The sequence below is a fragment of the Myotis yumanensis genome, unplaced genomic scaffold (genome assembly GCF_028538775.1).
Source record: "Myotis yumanensis isolate MYYU_CA2020_CCGP unplaced genomic scaffold, mMyoYum1.0.hap1 SCAF_11, whole genome shotgun sequence".
Lineage (NCBI taxonomy): Eukaryota > Metazoa > Chordata > Mammalia > Chiroptera > Vespertilionidae > Myotis > Myotis yumanensis.
In genome coordinates this window covers 15,058,473-15,078,005 of record NW_027223762.1, presented here as the reverse complement: position 1 = coordinate 15,078,005, position 19,533 = coordinate 15,058,473, and the positions used below count along the sequence as shown (strand labels likewise).

Genomic DNA, 19,533 nt, shown 5'->3' with positions numbered 1-19,533 from the left:
AATATATTTTTTTTAAAAAAAAGGCAGTGTCTACATTTTGCCCAAAAGACAGAGATAACAATATTATTATCCTATATAATACAAGCGTAATATGCTAAGTGTCCAACCTATCAGTCAACTGTTTGGTCAACCACTCGACCAGTCACTATGACACGCACTGACGCTCTAACCGGTAGGTTAGCTTGCTGCTGGGGTCTGGCCAATTGGGACTGGGTGAGAGGGCCAGACACACCCTGGAGCCTTCCAAGATCCCTCCTTGGCCAGATGGCCGGCTGGCCCACATTGGCACCCATCAGGAGTAGGCAAGACAGCCCCGATCAGCCCCGATCGCTGGCCAGGCCAAGGGACCCGACCTTTGCACAAATTGGTGCACCAGGCCTCTAGTGGAATATAAAAATTCTTTACAAATTTTAATAAAACCAATAGAAGTTATTGATAGAATAAAATCACTTTTTTAAAAAAGGCAACTGATTAATCAAAATCTCAGTTTACTGAGATAAACTAGTAAGTACTGCAAACTAATATAAGAGCCATACTTAAGATAATAAAAGTTAAAAGTTAATTCATTCAGTAGTGCCTTTGCTAACATTAGTGTGTACTATTTATAAATGTACTTCAAAAAAGAGCATAAGAAGTTACAATTCACATTCATGAAAATGTAAAAACATAAACTGCTGCATGTGAAGGCAAATGTGAACCTAAATCAAAACAGTTAAATTCAATATTTCAGTACTGAATATTTAGCATTTTTAAATTGTAATGCTTTTAATAAGAATCTGATGTTACTTCAAATAACAATTTATGTTTTTAAATGAATGCATTACTAGCTTTTCAATGAGTTTGACACATAGCAGAAACCCAATAAATCTTTATTAAAGAAAATAATGGTTGAGGTATGATTTTTATAATACTCTATTTTTTTTAATTGATTTCAGAGAGGAAGGGAGAGAGACAGACAGACAGAAACATCAATGATGAAGAGTGGATCATTGATCGGCTGCCTGCTGCATGCCCCTCACTGTGGATCAAGCCTGCAACCCGGGCATGTCCCCTGACCAGGAATCAAACCGTGACATCCTGGTTCATAGGTTGACGCTCAACCACTGAGCCACACTGACCAGGCTATAATAAATACTCTTTAAATCGAGGGCAGGCAGCATAAAAATCTTAATTCAAAATTGTCCTAGTAATTAATTTTTTAAAAAGAGTTTTCATTATTTTCAATAAAAAATAATATATAGCTCTTATAGTCAGATTCCAGCATGGTTTTGTAATTTATCAAAATTTATCTCAGGTAGTTGAGTTGGTTAGAACATTGTCCCAAAACTCCAAGGTTCCGGGTTCCATCCCCAGTCCAGGTACATACAAGAATCAACTAATCTATACTAATAATAGAGGAATATGCAAATTGCCCAGGATGCCGTTACAGTACAACCGAACAGCAGGCTGCGTGGGGCGACAAGGCTGGCAGGGGGGTTAGTGAAAGACGACCCAACAACTGAACAGCAGGCTGCTGTAGGGCGACCAGGCCGACGAGGGGGTTAGTGAGGGACGACCAAACGAATGAACAGCAGGTTGTGTGTGGCCACCAGGCCGGCAGTGGGGGCGGGGGGGGCGGGGGGGGGGCAGTTGAGGGTGACCAGGTCAGCAGGGAGGGAGTTGGGGGCGACCAGGCCGGCAGGGAAGGAGTTGGGGGTGACCAGGCCAGCAGGGGGGCAGTGAGGGGGCGACCAGGTCAGCAGAGGGGGGCAGTTGGGGGCGATCAGGCAGGCAGGTGAGCAGTTAGGAGACAACGGTCCTGTATTATGAGAGGGATGTCCGACTTCCGGACATCCCCCAAGGGGTCCCTGATTGGAGAGGGTGCAGGCTGGGCTGAGGGGACCCCCCTCCCCCATGCACAATTTTCATGCACTGGTCCTCTCGTGAATGCATAAATAAGTGGAACACCAAATAGATGTTTGTTTCTTTCGCTTTCTCTCTCTCTCTCTCTCTCTAAAATCAATTTTTAAAAATTTATCCCAAAGGTCACAAAATTTCAACAGAAAAATAATTCTTATATAGTAAATAATTATATTTTTAAGTTTCAAAATATAGTTTTACCAGCCTTTAAATACCTTCCAGGTACCAAAACAAATAACAATTCAAGTGGTAATTTAGTTTACTTCAGTCTTTTTTTTTTTCCCCAGAGAGGAAGGGAAAGGAAGAGAGAGCTAGAAACATCAATGATGAAAGAGAATCATTGATTTGCTGCCTCCTGCACGCCCCACACTAGGGATGGAGCCCGAAATCTGGGCATGTGCCCTTGTCTGGAATTGAACCCGGGACCCTTCAGTCCACAGGCCAACACTCTATCCACTAAGCCAAACCAGCTAGGGCCACTTCAGTATTTTGATAGAAATGACCATCTGAATGTTTTTCAAAAACTTGTGAAAAAATTTTTAAAAATAATCAAATTTACAGTTGTTCTTGGTTAATTCAAAAGCAAATCAATTCAATCTCAGTGTCATCTCTCTTTATAAGCAAAGTTATACCTGTCCACAGAACGGCCTGGCCCCACTCCAAGTTCTGGACGTGCACTAGGTAAGAGGTAAGACAACCTGTCCATCACTGAAGACGCCACAGGTAAGGCAGCAACATTTTGATTTATTTTCTTGAGTTCATTCACAATGGCACTGGCAATGGACTTTAACACATGATGAGGAAGATGAAATGTAACTGTGGCCCACTGAAAGAAAATGGGGAGTGTAAGCAAAGGAAAATGTACTCAACAGTTTTAACCAAAACCATAATGTAGACATTATAAAATAAAGAACTACTTATCAGTCTCAAGTCAGTTTACTCCATTAATTCATCAGTTAAAGCAGAAACTTGCAATTACATAAGAAGTAAAAATCTCAATTAGTCACCCTCAAAAAGACAGTTAAGAACCAGATGGTAATACACCTTCTCACATATCCCATCCACAATTAACACGTTAAGCGCCATGTCAGTCACCGGTGACTGACACTATACTTTCCGTACGGATCTCGTCAGTCACTGGTACCACCAGCTTATCAGTGAGATCGGATATCGAGGGCTAAACGGAAAGGAAGACAAAACAGGTTTGGAGCTTAAGGTGTTAAGAAAAACTAAAATCATCTGTAATTTTTTATATTCCTCCAGCACATATACAATGTTAAGCACAAACCTGGCACTCAAGTATCTCCATTCATAAGAATATAGTTGTAGCCCGGGCTGGTTTGGCTCTGAGAATAGAGCATTGGCCTGCGAACTGAAGAGTCCCAGGTTCGATTCCGGTCTCCCCGGCCCGGGCCCTGGTTGGGGCTCATGCAGGAGGCAACTAATCTGTGTGTTTCTTTCACATCAATATTTCTCTCTGTCTTTCCCTCTCTGTTCCACTCTCTCTAAAAATCAATGGAAAAATATCCTCTGGTGAGGATTTAAAAAAAAAAAAAAGAATATATTTGTACAATTTATTACTAAGGTAGATGAGAAATTACTTTGGCTTAGCATATTCTTATGCATTTATTGTTGTTATCATCATAATCTAGCAAAAGTAACTAAAAAATAGATCTGTAGTCACACAGACTTGGATTCCAAGCCCATCTTCACCATCAATAATGGTACCCTGGTCAAATTAACTTCAGATTCCTGCTTATGTGAAATGGGCAAAAACAAATACTTATTCATATAAAGTTCTTATGAGAATTCAAGTGAGAATTGGTACAGTGTTTAACAAAGTAGATATTCAATAAATATTAACCATAATAATTTAATATTAAAATAATTATTTTAAAAGTTAGACTTTTATGATAAGCATTATTCTCCCAGAAATCTATAAAGTAATTTCATCTTCATATCCTGTCCCAACTCACCTACAGTTTCCACTCTCTAATATATTCTAGGCAGACTAAAGTATTACTTATCTAGATAACTGGAAAACTTGTGTCCAGAAATATAATTTGAATTGCTAAACTATAAAAAACAAAAACAGAGAGGCCCTGATTGGGTAGCTCAGTTGGTTAGAGCATCGTCCCAATACACCAAGGTTGTGTGTTTGATCCCCACAACCAATGAATGCATAAATAATGCATAAATAAGTGGAACAACAAATTGATGTTTCTCCCTCTACAACCAATCTAAAAAATTTTTTAATTAAATAAAATAAAAATGTACAAGAGAGAGAATGAAAGCCTCTTTGTTTCTAGACGTAAACTGTTCATATATCCAGAGCCTCTTGGTTGAAAGGGAGGCTGAATCCCCTTGAGAAAGAATCCTACAATAGTGCCTCAACTATACACTGTAAATCATATTCCAAGTCTTCCCCAATGGCATCTGTGTATTCACTACAGTCACTGTGCACTGGGAGACATGCCTGAAAGGTTGGAATTCTACCTTACAGGATTATTCTTTGAATCAACCAAAAATATATGATACAGTTTCTCCTGAGCAGTGTCAGTATTATACTTAACCAATTCTCAAACTTTTAAGATTTATGCTATGGAAATCTTATGTCCCTAGGGAAGGTTCCACCAGGATACAATTGTTCCACTGAGTTACGTAATGACACTGCTACCAAACATCAGGCAAAAAAAGGAGGTTATTCTACTGGTTGGTATGATTAAGACTGACAAACAAGGGAAATTGGATTGTTGCTAAATAACAGGGGCAAGGAGAACTTAATTAAAATCCAGATTTTCTAGGATGCCCTTAAGCCCTATGTCCACTAGTAAAAGTGAATGGATCATTACAACTTAAACACAGCACCACTGAGGATTTCAATCCTGCAAGAGTTAAGATTTGTGTCACTCCACCATGTAAAGACATCTGACCAGATGAGGTGCTGGCTCAGAACAAAAAGAATATGGAATAGGTACTTGAAGGAGGAGGTTATAAATGTCAAGCATATCCTCTTTACCATTATAAAATTGAGGGATAGAGCAGGTATGCATATTTTCTTCCCTTATTACATAATTGATGAATGGATAAATGGATAGATGGATGATTTTCAGGGGGGAGAAACGTCTGGCCCACTGTATAAGGGCAAGAAATCATTTGGTCTGGCCCTGCTAAGGCATTATGGGTGAATTAATTAAATGTTTGACCAAATATAGCAGGCTAATTTTTAACTTGATAATTCTGAATGGCTTGAGATTGACGTTATAACTATCCAAATGGCCCTTGGCAAAAAAAAAAAAAAAGGTTCCTCACCCTACATTTAGATAGAGACAGACACACAGACATAGACACACTTATATAGACTTATTATTTTATGTAAGAATTTTTAGTTATAGCTAATTCAGTCTTTAGGTAGCAGAGTTCTAACATTTGAAACTGTAACTAAAGTTTAGGAGTAGCTAATATTATCTAGGGTTGAATAAAATATCTGTTGGAAGTTTGTTTCTTTCCTTTCTGGGGAATGGGGGAAGAGATTCTTCATTTATAAGAAGAAATAGTTCCCCTTGTTAAGTAAAACCATAATATTTTTGTTCAAATACATATAGATTGTAAGTATGGAGATGCTGAGAAGGCAAAAGGGTGGACTGTGCCTGTTATTAAACTACTGTCTCTGAGCACCAAACCTACCCTTTAGTTCTCTTCTCTGTCATATTGGGTCTGGGATTCTACAAACTATATTTCTTCTTTGCCAACCAGTTTTCTGGCTGATGGGTTCTGACAAAAGGAACACAGGATGGAAATTGGAAAGCATGGTAAGGGGAGAAAATCTTGCTCTTTGTTATGACTTGTTATTGCCGTCAGGATTGTTTCAACAAAAGACCTGGCAGCAGCAGTTTTTTGTTTTGTTTTCTTAGGATTCCCAGAACTGTCTCATAGAGCTCCCTCAGAGCTCCCACAGAGGTACTAACATCAACCAAGTAGCACCTCTCTTCAGAGATATGAGTCTCACTTTCACAAGCTACAAGCTCCACAGGTACCAGCTGGGCAGCAGCTCCTCTTCAGAAATCTGGGTCCAAGAGCCACAGGGCCCTTTCTCTAAGTTTGTAGAGTCTGGCAAACCTAACCTCTTGTTTCTCCAGATTACATGAGAGCTGCTTCCTGTAGGTATCATCTATGTGTCAATTCAGCATTTCCTGTTCATTTTTTCAGTTCTCAAAACACATGTTAAATCAATTCCTTACAATACATTCTCGGTTTGAATGCATAGTATGTTTCTGTTTTACTAAATAAAATGTCCTATTTCTGGGATAAGAGTTAATAAAATCATTGTAAATCTAGAAAATATAATTCAATGTAAACATTATAAACATAAAATATAATCCATGAGGATTTATAAGAAAAAATATTAAAGATACATTCTTAAATTTAAAAACACACACAGCTATATGCTACAATCGGAATTTGTGTCCCCCATACTCCCAAAATTCATCTGTTAAAATCCTAACCCCCAAAAATGATGGTATTAGTAGGTAGGGCCTTTCATCCCTCATGAATGAAATTAGTGTCTTTACAAAAAAGGCTCGAGAGAGATCCCTTGCCTTTCCAACTGCATGAGGACACAGTGAGAAGGCACCAGCTATGAACCAGGTAGGACTGACTTCACCTTGGACTTCCCTGCCTCCCCTATTGTGAGCAATAAATTTGTTGTTTATAAGCTACCCAGTCAGTGGTATTCTGGTATAACAGCCCAAACAGACTAAGACAATATATCACAGTATTTTCGAATAATTACAATTGTACATGAGAGAAAAAATTTATAAATGTAAAAGTTATTTTTAGGAAAATGGCTTTTACCATCTATGTTATATTCTTTAGTAGAGAAATTTTACATGTATTACAATTATAACTTAAAAAGATCTTATAAGAAAAACGCAAAAGAAATTAATAAAATATAGCCAAGGATTTAAGTCAAAGCACCATCTCCCACAGACATCCTAATCATGCAGAAAAGAATTTTTTTTAATTTTTTTAATTGAAAGAAAACCCAAAATGGTCATCCCATTTCCTAAGACATATTCCATTTCTCATTGAAGCTCATAACCTGACAAGGTCTCTTACATCAGCCTCTTGACCAATAGAAGCTCATCAAGCACGGAAGCTTAGTAACAAAGTCAGCAAAACAGTTCCCACAAACTGAAGTCAAACTTAAGTAAAAATAGTTTCAAATTTAAGATGACTTATAAGCACATTGTTTTAAAAAGAGAAAAATATAGAATCTATGCGGGTCAGGGTAAAGGGAGAACAGAAAAGTGAAAGTATAGAAAACAAAAAAAGAAAGAAAAGTGAAAGTATAAGGTTTTTATTCTATTATAACTCCAAAGTATTTTTTTTTAATTTTCTTACCTTAGCAACTTTGTGGTTTGCTGCAGTCTCATGAGATGTATTTTTTAAACCATCTTTAAGCTGTGTGATGAACATATCATAACCCTCCGTACTAGAAATATCTACCTTTTCTAAGCATGCTGATAAGAGCTGCTGTGCCTAAATGAAAAAGATGACCACAGAAAATAAAACAAAAAACGTTAAGTTTAAATTCTCATTCAAATAATTTAATTTGTAATGATTCTAACAGTTTCTATACCGAAGCTTGCCTACTTTTACTTTTCTTAACAAACTTAAATGATTTGAAAGGGCTACTGCAAAATTACGTGACATGAATTCAGTGTATTACCACACAGGAAAAGTTTCAATACACAGAAGCTATCATAAACCAAAGCAAGTTAAAACAAACAAACAAAAAAACGTGGCAAGCTAAAACCATGAACAGAAATAATAGAGGTAAAATTTTGAAGACATAAATGTATAGACCTTCAAAGAATTTTAAATATTCAAATTATGCAAAACCATCAGAGAAGGCATTCATTCACTAGGTTACCAGGATATATTTTAAAAAGCCCTTTGAATTGTTATGCATAGATTCAATATGAACTACCTTAACAGAAATATATGGTTGATATATGGAAAAGAATACATCTACTCTGATCCAACCAAACATAGGACCCCATACTTCAGTTAAGAGAGCAACAAACTAATGTGATGCAGTAAAGGATGCCTGGAGTGTTGGATGGTCTACAGATAATATATTATGTGAATAACAGAGTTGTAATTATTTAGGTAAAAAGAGAGAAATCCAGCAATAAATGTTAAGAGCCAGCAAGGCCCAGGAGGTGACAAAAGACCTAGCTATATACCTAGCATTTCAGTCAGTGTAGTTGGAAAAATACTGACTAGGGGGTCTATTTCATATAAATATTCAAATATTGTATTGTGATTCTGCAGTATGTTTTTTTTTAACTTGAACAGTATGATGCCATCTTCCATTATAAATATACTATAAATCCTTTATTAAGGCATCAACTTTATTAAGATATCACTTGATCTAAATTCCTTAAATTAGGAGGGAAAATATATTCAAAACAACTAGAACTAATTAATTCTCTGTTCAAAGATTTTAGACATGCCCCCATAGCCAGATATTCTAATAAAAGATGGCTATTCTGTTTTCAGAACTCTAACTTCCAGCCACATGATTTCAATATTAAAATATAATAGAAGAAAAAAGAAACATATAATAGAAAACTATGCTATGACACTAAGTGTGAAATCTAAGTGGATATATGCTGATTTTTTTTAAATGCCACCTAGAAAGAATAAAAACACCTAACACTTTGACATTTTTCATGTCCTAAATAGAAAGTATACTATACTGCCAGACCGGTGTGGCTCAGTGGTTGAGTCTTGAGCTATGAAACAGGAGGTCACGGTTCAATTCCTGGTCAGGGCATATCCCTGAGTTGCAGGCTCAATCCTCAGTAGGGGGCATGCAGGAGGCAGCCCATCAATGATTCTTTCTCATCATGGATGTTTCTATCTCTCTCTCCCTCTCCCTTCCTCTCAGAAATCAATTTAAAATAAATAAATATCTCACTTTTTTTAGGGAGCACAGGATTATATTCTTTTATATTCTACTAGAGGCCCGGTGCACAAAAATTTGTGCACTGGGGGGGGGAGGGGGTTCCCTCAGCCTGGCCTGTGCCCTCTTGCAGTCTGGGACCCCTCAGGAGATAACGACCTGCTGGCTTAGGCCTGCTCCTGGGTGGCAGAGGGCAGGCCCAATCCCTAGGTGCAGCCCCTGGTCGGGCTCAGAGCAGGGCTGATTGGGGAGTTGGGGCGCCGCACCCTGTCATGCACAGAGCAGGGCGGATTAGGAGGTTGCGATGCCACCCTCAGTCACTCACAGGGTGGGGCCGATTGGGGGGTTGCGGCACCGCCCCGTCACACTCAAGGCAGGGTCGATGGGGAGGTTGCGGCGCCACCCTGTCACGCACAGAGCAGGGCCGATCAGGGAGTTGGGGCACTGCCCCCTGTCACTCACAGAGCAGGGCCAATCAGGGGTTGGGGCGCTGCCCCCTGTCACTCACAGAGCAGGGCCCATCAGGGGGTTGGGGCTCTGTACCCTGTCATGCACAGAGCAGGGCCAATCAGGGGGTTGGGCGCTGCCCCCTGTCACGCACAGAGCAGGGCCGATCAGGGGGTTGGGGCACAGCCACTGTCACACTCAGGGCAGGGCCGATGGGGAGGTTATGGCTCTACCCTGTCACACACAGAGCAAGGCCCGTGGAGGGGGGTTGGGGCGCCACCCTCTATCAACCACAGAGCAGGGCCGATCAGGGGGTTGGGGCGCCGCCACTGTCACACTCGGGGCAGGGCCGACGGAGAGGTTATGGCTCTACCCTGTCACACACAGAGCAAGCCCGATCAGGGAGTTGGTGTGCTGCACCCTGTCAAACACAGAGCCGCAGGGCAATCAGGGGATTGGGGAGCTCCCCCCTATCAGGCACAGAGCAGGGCTGATCAGGGGGTTTGGGCGCTGCCCCCTGTCACGCTGATCCCAGTGCCGGGAGCCTCGCTGCTCCGCTGATCCCGGTGCCAGGAGGCATATTACCCTTTTACTATATAGAATAGAGGCCTGGTGCATGGGTGGGGGCTGGCTGGTTTGCCCTGAAGGGTGTCCTGGATCAGGGTGGGGGTCCCCACTGGGGTGCCTCTCCAGTCTGGGTGAGGGGCTGAGGGCTGTTTTCTCGGAAGCGAGTGACTGAAGCTCCCACCTGCTCCTTGTTTTCTTTCTTTTTTTTTTTTTTATTCTGGGTCAGCTTTAGCTCTGAGGCCTCGCTGCTGAAAACATCGATACAATGTTGCGGTCTGGCTGGCTTTCAGTCCGGCTGGTTTCTGGGGTTTTGTTTAGCTTCTTATTTGCAACATAGTACATAGTTGCTTAGAGTTGCAGCTGAGAGGCCGGCAAGTTAGGTGGGGAACATTGGAGTCCGCAGTCACTGAAGCAAGCAAGCCTCCCTGCTCACTTCAGTGCATGGCTGCCGGCTGCCATCTTGGCTGACAGTTAATTTGCATAAGGATATGCTGATTAGCCAATGGGAAGGGTAGCGGTCGTACGCCAATTACCATGTTTCTCTTTTATTAGTGTAGACTAGAGGCCCGGTGCACAAATTTGTGCACAGGTGGGGTCCCTCAGCCTGGCCAGTAATCGGAGCCAATCGGGGCTGTCTCACCCAGTCCAGGGGGAGGGAACAAGGGAGGTTAGCTGGCTGCAGGAGATTGGCTATGGGAGCACACTGACCACCAGGGGGCAGCTCCTGCATTGAGCAACTTCCCCTGGTGGTCAATGCGCATCATAGCAACCGGTCAACAGGTCGTTTGGTCGACTAGTCCTAACAGTTGCTTAGGCTTTTATATATATACTAGAGGCCCGGTGCACAAAAATTTGTGCACTCGGGGGGGAAGGAGGGGTCCCTCAGCCTGTCCTGTGCCCTCTCGTAGTCTGGGACCCCTCGGGAGATAACGACCTGCTGGCTTAGGCCTGCCCCCGGGTGGCAGAGGGCAGGCCCAATCCCTAGGTGCAGCCCCTGGTCACACTCAGGGTAGGGCCGATTGGGAGTTGGGGCACCGCCCCCTGTCACACTCAAGGCAGGGTTGATGGGGAGGTTGCGGTGCCACCCACTGTCACGCACAGAGCAGGGCCAATCAGGGGGTTGGGGCGCTGCCCCCTGTCACGCACAGAGCAGGGCCCATCAGGGGGGTTGGGGCTCCGTACCCTGTCACGCACAGAGCAGGGCCCATCAGGGGGTTGGGGAGCTCCCCCCTGTCATGCACAGAGCAGGGCCCATTAGGAGGTTGGGGAGCTCCCCCCTGTCACTCACAGAGTAGGGCCGATAGGGGAGTTAGGGCACCGCCCCCTGTCACACACAGAGCAGGGCGGATCAGGGGGTTGGGACGCCGCCCCCTGTCACACACAGAGCCGCAGGGCGATCAGGGGGTTTGGGCACTGCCCCCTGTCATGCTGATCCGGTGCCAGGAGGCCTCCCAGCTCCGCTGATCCCGGTGCTGGGAGACATATTACCCTTTTACTATATAGGATAGAGGCCTGGGGGCCGGCTGGTTTGCCCTGAAGGGTGTCCTGGATCAGGGTGGGGGTCCCCACTGGGGTGCCTGGCCAGTCTGGGTGAGGGGCTGAGGGCTGCCTTCAGGCTGGCGATTGACCGAATCTCCCAACCGCTCCTTTTTTTCTTTTTTTTTATTCTGGGCCAGCTTTAGCTCTGGCTCTAGCTCTGAGGCCTCCGCTGCTGGTTTGTTTGCTGTTCTATAATCGAAACAATGTATAACTTCAGCTCTGAGATCCCGGTTGGCTATATTTGTTACAAAGTTTCAAACTGTCGGCTGAGAGTTGGAGTCTGCAGTCCCTGCAGCAAGCAAGCCTCATGTTCGCTTCCAGCTGCCTGGCTGCCGGCCGCCATCTTGGCTGACAGTTAATTTGCATAAGGATACGCTGATTAGCCAATGGGAAGGGTAGCGGTCGCACGCCAATTACCATGTTTCTCTTTTATTAGTGTAGATATAGATAGATAGATTTAAGATCATTTAAATCACAAAAATTTTTAAAAGGTATTTTTAAATTACATGACATGAACATCAAGGCACACAAAAAAGTTTAAGCCCTAACTGGTTTGGCTCAGTGTATAGAGCATCGGCCTGCAAACTGAAGGGTCCCAGGTTCGATTCCAGTGAAGGGCACAAGCCCGGGTTGCAGGCTCAAGACAACCAATCCATGAATCTCTCTTATCATTGATGTTTCTATTTCTCTCTCCCTCTCCCTTCCTCTCTGAAATCAATAAAAATATATAAATAAGTAAAATAAATAAATAAAAATAGGTTTTTTAAAAAAGTTTAAGTTGGATACACTTACAAATTAAGTAATGAATAGTAACACTACAGAAAAATGCATATAGCTGAAATTCTAAACTGGGATTTTTAAGCAATATGATACATAGCATAGTCCTTACTGGTTGTCCATTAATATTTATGCCTCCCCTTTTTTAATACTTAAAAAAATAAACTACATCTTTCCCAAGCTTCTTAGCCTGATATGATCATGTGACTAAATTCTGGCCAAAGGGGGAAATATAAAAAAGGTGTATGTAAGAGACTTTGTGAAAGAGCTCAAGAACAAAGAAGGAGAAAGAGACAGAGAGGGAAGAGGTGGGGGAGAGAGAAACACAGGAAAGGTGGAAGAAAAGTAAGGTTGGAAGGTCGTGTCACACTGTGCTCTCCTGGCCTTTGTCCTCCTAGTCCCTATGACTGGGAAATAATGACACTTGGAGCAGTTGTCTTACACTCACAAGATGAAAGCTATAAGAACTGAGGTAAGCACAGGTGCCTCTACACTTAGCCCTGTACTGTTACTGGAAAGAAATTATCCTGTTTAAGGCATTATATTTTGAGGTCTCTCTTACAGCAGTTTAATCTGTACAGTTCACACTTAAATACCACTTCAACAAGCATTAATTATGCACAGGAAAAACAATTATTTAAATAAAGTTGTGATCAGTAAGTTAACTCTTTATTCTTATTGGACAACCCAATTTCATTTAACAGCTAATAGGTTTGAGGTTACATTAAGTAGAAAAATATATTGATACTTATTTTAACTTACCTCTGTAACAGGTAATTCAAGCTGAACCACATCATCCTGCTTTGAAACTGGAGTTTGCAGAGCTGTGTCTAACAACAAGATTCCATTAAGGTCCTTCCTACATCCTACTGCATAGTCATCCACAAATATAACTTTATCCACAGCAGAAATATACTGACATTTCACCTGTCCACCTGGTTTAGCTGTGAAAAGAACAAAAATTCAACACTTAAGATTTTAAGACCAATAGTCCATTCAAGATAAATGTTTACATGGCAAGTAAATACAATATAGAGTCCTGGACTGGAAAAAAAAATTGCTCTAAAGAACATTATCATTATAAGAACTGATTATACTGAAATATATACTGTAGATCAGATAAAGGTATCAATGTGAAATTATCAACTTGGTAACTACCATTGCTGTTATAAAAGAGAATTATCACTGTTCCTAGAAATAAACAAAAATAGTAAGGGGTAGAGGGGTATGATATATGCAACTTACATTCAATAAAACAAAAGTAATATATATGTATATGTGGAGGAATATATTAGCCCCTGAATGAATAAATGAATGAATGACCATATGACTAGGTCTATCGTCAAGACAGACTCACAATGAACAAAGTGGGTTTGGGATATTTGGCTGCTGTGACGCAGGAAATTATAGCAGTCTACTCCCTCGCTCCCCAATCCCCACATCCCCCCACACCTCCACACGCCCCCAACACACCCTCACCCCTACACACACACCCAGCAAAGGAGTGTATCATGCTCCTTGCAAGACTGATTCTCAGCATCTGAGAAGTAGGGAATGGTTAGAACTGAATTTTGACCTCCCCTACAGAGAACACAGAACTTTATCATGCTCTGCATCTCTTTTTACTTCAGACCTCAGAAGAAGCGCAAGACCTCTAGGTCACCCCTCACTATGTGGCCTGAAATCCCTAAGGGGCTTTTTCTATCCCCACCCACTTCTTGCTCAAAATGGCAACCGCAGCCTTCTCAGGGGTGGCTGTTTTCTGCTCACACAGCACCTATTTCAGTCTTGGAAATGGGTTGGGTATCGCTTACTCCTTATTGACATTATACCTCCCTTCTACTTAACTCCCTGTTTTTTTGAAGCTGTTAATGAGCTCTAATATGTGTTATTTCACTCTTTGTTGCAGTGTTCTGAAGATTATAATTTTGTGAAGATTTTAGCACTCGAATCACTGTTTTACAACCATGTTGTTAATTTCAATACCCACAAAGAAGATCCAAGGTACTAGTCTCTCTGTTCCTTAACTGCTCACCTCCATTGATCTTACCTTCAGCCTCATGTCAAGCACCTTCTTCCCATGGTCACACTTAATCTGTGTAGAGCACTGCTCACTTGGCCACTCCAATTCCCAAACTTCTACCATTCTCTGACCGCCCTATTCATTGAACAACATTGTTTTATGTCCTTACCTGACTCTCGCTTTTCTCCATATCCAGCTCTGATCATTATCATAATAAACTTTCTTTTCCTCACTTCCCTCAGCCACATTCACCTGACAAAACATTAAGCCTAACCTCCTCACTATTCTTTTTGTTTTTGTTTTTAAATAGCTATTTATTCATTTATTTATTTATCTCCATCACCATTTATCCCCTCCCAATGCCTTCTCCACTTCTACCCACCTCCCTCTCCCCCAATTACCACTGCTGTCCCTGTCCATGAGGTTTTTTTTCTGTTTTTTTTTATCTATTTTATTGATTTTTTACAGAGAGGAAGGGAGAGGGATAGAGAGCCAGAAACACCAATGAGAGAGAAACATTGATCAGCTGCCTCCCGCACGCCCCCCACTGGGGATGTGCCCACAACCAAGGTACATGCCCCTGACCAGAATCGAACCCGGGACCCTTGAATTCGCAGGCCGACGCTCTATCCACTGAACCAAACCGGTTCTGGCCCATGAGGTTTTTTTTGCTCAATCTCTCCACCCACCTCCCACAGCTGTCAGCCTTCTCTCTATCTGTGAGTCTATCTCTATTCCAGTTCTAATTTCTTATGGTATTTATTACCACCTGACATTGTGTGTCGGGGAGGGGGGAGGGTGTAATACATCTCTTCCCACTAAACCAGTGGTTCTCAACCTTCCTAATGCCGCGACCCTTTAATACAGTTCCTCATGTTGTGGTGACCCCCAACCATAAAATTATTTTCATTGCTACTTCATAACTGTAATTTTGCTACTGTTATGAATCGTAATGTAAATATCTGATATGCAGGATGTATTTTCATTGTTACAAATTGAACATAATTAAAGCATAGTGATTAATAACAAAAACAATATGTAATTATATATGTGTTTTCCGATGGTCTTAGGTGACCCCTGTGAAAGGGTCGTTCGACCCCCAAAGGGGTTGCGACCCACAGGTTGAGAACCGCTGCACTAAACCATGAGCTCTAGGAAAGCAAAGACTAACTGCTGTATCGCCAGTACTTGACACAAAGTAAGTCTGTTTTAATAAATGACTTATTTTCTATATATAGTGGGGGTTTTCACTGTCGAGAATATTATGGATGTCCCTTTTACCCCCTTTCGCCCCTCAACCTGGTTCCCACCCCACGCCAGGCTTTTACCGCACTATTGTCTATGTCCATGGGCTATGCATATATTCATATAAATTATTTGGTTAATCTCTCCCCTTCCCTCTGAGATCTGCCAGTCTGTTCCATACTTCCATGTCTCTGGACCTATTTTGTTCCTCAGTTTATTTTGTTCATTAGATTACACGTATAAGTGATATTTGAGGTCATATGATATTTGTCTTTCTCTGACTGGCTTGCTTCACTTAGTATAATAATCTCCAGGTCCATTTATGCTGTCTCAAAGGTATTTTCTAGTTTTGAAGAACTTTTTATTATATTGAAACAAAACTAAAATGTGGCAAAATGCAATATTCTCACAATTATTTTAGTACACATGTAACACCTAGATGTTATAGGTATGAAACTAGTGATCTGGAACAGATGATCCCGGCCATCTCTACACTCCTTGCCCCTTTTTACCTCCTCTTCTGCCAGTATACAGTCACTGTCCTAAGCTGTAGTGGCATTTTGGTGAAAAAGTACCAGAGCAGTCTGTAGCTCAAAAAAGGAAGGAAACAAGGGAGGGAGGGAGGGAGGGGAGAGGAAGGATCAACCAAAACTGAATTACAGTAGAAAAGGAAAAATTAGAAAGTAACAGAAATTGGGTCCTTGAAATATCCCTGCTCTTTCATGCACTATTTCATTATATATTAACTAAATACAATTTAAAAATATAATGAGATAGGTTTTTATTAGCAGACAAACCAATCTGGAAGGTTTTTCTTACAAAAAAAATTAAGACAAAATAGTAATTATTCAGTTCAAATGAAACCTGTTTCTCATTTATCCCAGGCATATCAAATAAACATGCTTGTCTGAGGTCCTAGTTAGTTTGAACCTCTAAACTTAGCTGCACATTAGAATCACCTGGCATGCTTTAAAAAAAAAAAAGTATGCCTGGGCTGCACTCCAGACCACTTAAGCCAGACTACTGGGGCCCAGAGTATTTTTTAAAAGCTCCCTTGAGGATTCTAATGAGCAACCAAGGCTGAGAACCACTGCCCTTTGCCATCTCCCCCGTCCTATTTCTCTCTTTCCTACTTCATAAATCAAAGTAAAAGTAAAGAAACAAATCACAAAGATTTAAATTCCTGGCGCCCACAACAAATCTCAAAGAAGGGATTCCTATCTGCCTCACTAAAACATTTCTATCATTTCCTCTAAAAAGCATAATATTTATGTCCTCTAAAATACAGCCCTGATTTGACACAAACTAGACCACACTACTTCTTTTTAGGAGCCCTGCCCTTGTCACACTCTTTTATATAGCAATTACTTTATTCTCTTTGCTATTTGTACATCATTATCTCCTCTCTATACTTCCTTCTTTGTATTATTTGTACCTCTCTTATCTCCTCTTCCATACCCAAAGAGTTTATCTTAACTTTGTTGTATACCTCACATTTTTAAAGTTCTACAAGTTACAAAGAATTTCTCCATTCATTAACTTACCAGGTAATAAAGTAATCTGGGCAAGAATTACTAGCCCACTTAAAGATAGTAAGTCAGGCCCAGCTGGGGTTGCTCAGTGGTTGAGCCTTGACCCATGCACCAAGAGATCACTTGTTCAATTCCCAGTCAGGCCACAGGCCCAGATTGTGGACTCAATTCCCCGTTGAGGGGGAAGGGGGCATGCAGGAGGCAGCCAATCGATGTTGATGTTTCTCTCTCATCAATGTTTGTAGCTCTTTCCCTCTCTAAAATCAATGAAAACACTTTTAAGGAAAAAAAAAAAAGATAGTCAGAGAAGTGTCTTGCCAAAGGCACCAAAAGGCATAAGGTCATGAGCAGTACAATACACATATGAGAGAGGTACCTCCCACCCATCTCCCCACTGTTCCTACATACTACATTACAGAAATCACGTATTGTTTACATTCTAGCTACAGTTATAGCTAACATTCCTAAGTAGAGAATAACAAACGCACAACAACTTAAGTACAATTACAACTACAAACTGCCAGTTAAACAACAAGGATACAGTAATACACTCACACTTACGTCGGCTCCCTCCCAAGCTCCCACTGCAAAGACAGTGAAGAGATAGAGAGGGCCTTACCAAGCCCACAAAGAAAAAAGGAACAAGTGAGAATACAACAGCAAAAATATTTTTGAAATTGGAGGACAGATAGAAAAGTGTTAACTGACTTGTTCCCATAAAAATCTAAAAGCTAAACCAGTCAGAAGGGAATTGAGCATTAACTGATACTAAACATGTAGCTCCTAATCATAATAAGGCCCTAGACTTTTTTTTACCTTATACTGGGAGTTCTTGTACTACTTAAAAATGTGAGAAGCATAGCCCAGGAGGGACAAGTCTAAGATCCTCAGGCTCTCTGATCAGTCCTTTCTGTATGCTTTGTATTCTAATGCCAAACTGCTTGTAACAAATATTACCAACTTCCTACCTGTGTACTCTCGTTCATGCTGTTCCTTCTAACTCAGTGGTTCTCAACCTTGGCTGCACATTAGAATCACCTGGGAATCTTTTTAAAATCCTGATTTCTGGGCCTCATCATCCAAGATGAAATTCTGTTTCTTTGTTATGGGGTAAGGCCACACATTAGTAACAAAGAAACAGAATTTCCGGAGGATGAGGCCCAGAAATCAGGATTTTAAAAGATTCCCAGGTGATTCTAATGTGCAGCCAAGGTTGAGAACCACTGCTCTAACTCATTTTCTTTCAAGTCTCAGCTGATATGTCATCTCTTATAGAAAGCTTTTTTAATTTGGCGGTAGGACTGGATTCCAAATTCATCTTATTACCGCAAATGACACTTTGTTGAACTGAACTAATATACTAACTATACTAATAAAAGGGTAATATGCTAATTAGACCGGACATCTTCCGGATGTCCTTCCAGACAAAGCCGCAGATGCGAGGGCAGAGGGCCGGCTGTGCCGGCCGGTCTGGGGGCGCCGCCCCTTTCCCAGAGGAGGCGGCAGGAGAAGCCACGGCGCTGCAGGCCCCAGTCCAGTCCCACCACCCGCACCTCAGCCCCTCCTTCTGCAGAGGCAGCGGCGGGAGAGGCCGCGGAGCCTCGGTCCCAGAGCCATTGCAGAGGCTGGACATGGTGTGACAGCGGTGCCTCAACCTCCCACAGCCCCTCCCCCAGCTGTCCTGGCCCCAGATAGCCCCGCCCCCATCAGTGGGCCGGGGCCAGGGCCAGCCCTAAGAAGTGAGGGCCGAGGGCCGGGAGCTGAAGCAGCCAGCAATGGCGCCTTCACCTGATCAGCCTTGTCGCCTCCTGCAGAGGGAGGCCAGACTGAGGCTTAGCAGGGAGCGGGCCTAAGCCATCAGTAGGACATCCCCTGAGGGCTCCTGGACTGTGAGAGGGGGCAGGCTGGGTTGAGGGACCCCGGCCCACACAATGCACCAATTTTTGTGCACCGGGCCTCTAGTCTATATATATAAAAGCCTAAGCGACCGACCGACTGGTAGCTATGATGCGCACTGACCACCAGGGGGCAGACGCTTGCTGGGGTCCAATCCCAGCGGGTTCAGGGATCCCCAAAGGTGTGGACGGAGTCGGCAAAGAAGGAATGACACAGGGTCAGCGTTCAGTTGATCAGCATAGCGAGGTTCTCCCTCCAGGATCTCCAGCCAAGTTTTGTCCAAGACCTCCAGTGAAGTTCTGGCTAGGATCCAGCCAAGTTCTGGTCAGGATCTCCAGCCAGGTTCTGTAGCCATGTTCTCTTGCTAGGTTCTCCATCCAGCTTCTCCAGGTTCTCCAGCCAGGTTCAGTCACCAGGTTCTTTAGCCAGGTTCTATCCAGGTTCTTTTGCCATGCTCTGTCTAGGTTCTCCAGTGAAGTTCTGTAGCCAGGTTCTGTCCAGGATCTTTTGCCATGTTCTCTGGCTAGGTTCTGGTTAGGATCTGACGTTTATTGTCTTGTTACATCTGTATTTATACCAGCCGATTTTAATCCTGTCAATTTCTATTACAAAGGTTAGGGTGTTTCTTATCTCCA

The 19,533-nt window shown here is 42.3% G+C and overlaps 1 protein-coding gene across 6 annotated transcripts in view; it reads right to left on the bottom strand.

The window, feature by feature from the left end:
* The window catches only part of BIRC6 (baculoviral IAP repeat containing 6), a 181,438-nt gene that overhangs the window by 150,311 nt on the left and 11,594 nt on the right, over positions 1–19,533 (bottom strand). For all 6 annotated transcript variants that reach the window (XR_011473150.1, XM_070428963.1, XM_070428967.1 and 3 more), the window contains exons 2-4: positions 12,965–13,146; positions 7,303–7,440; positions 2,532–2,725 (exon numbers count right to left, since the gene is read on the bottom strand). Coding sequence is in view for 5 of the 6 variants with exons in the window: in XM_070428963.1 (XP_070285064.1) it covers positions 2,532–2,725; positions 7,303–7,440; positions 12,965–13,146 (514 nt within the window). In the remaining variant the exon portion in view is untranslated. The remainder of the gene's footprint in view (positions 1–2,531; positions 2,726–7,302; positions 7,441–12,964; positions 13,147–19,533) is intronic.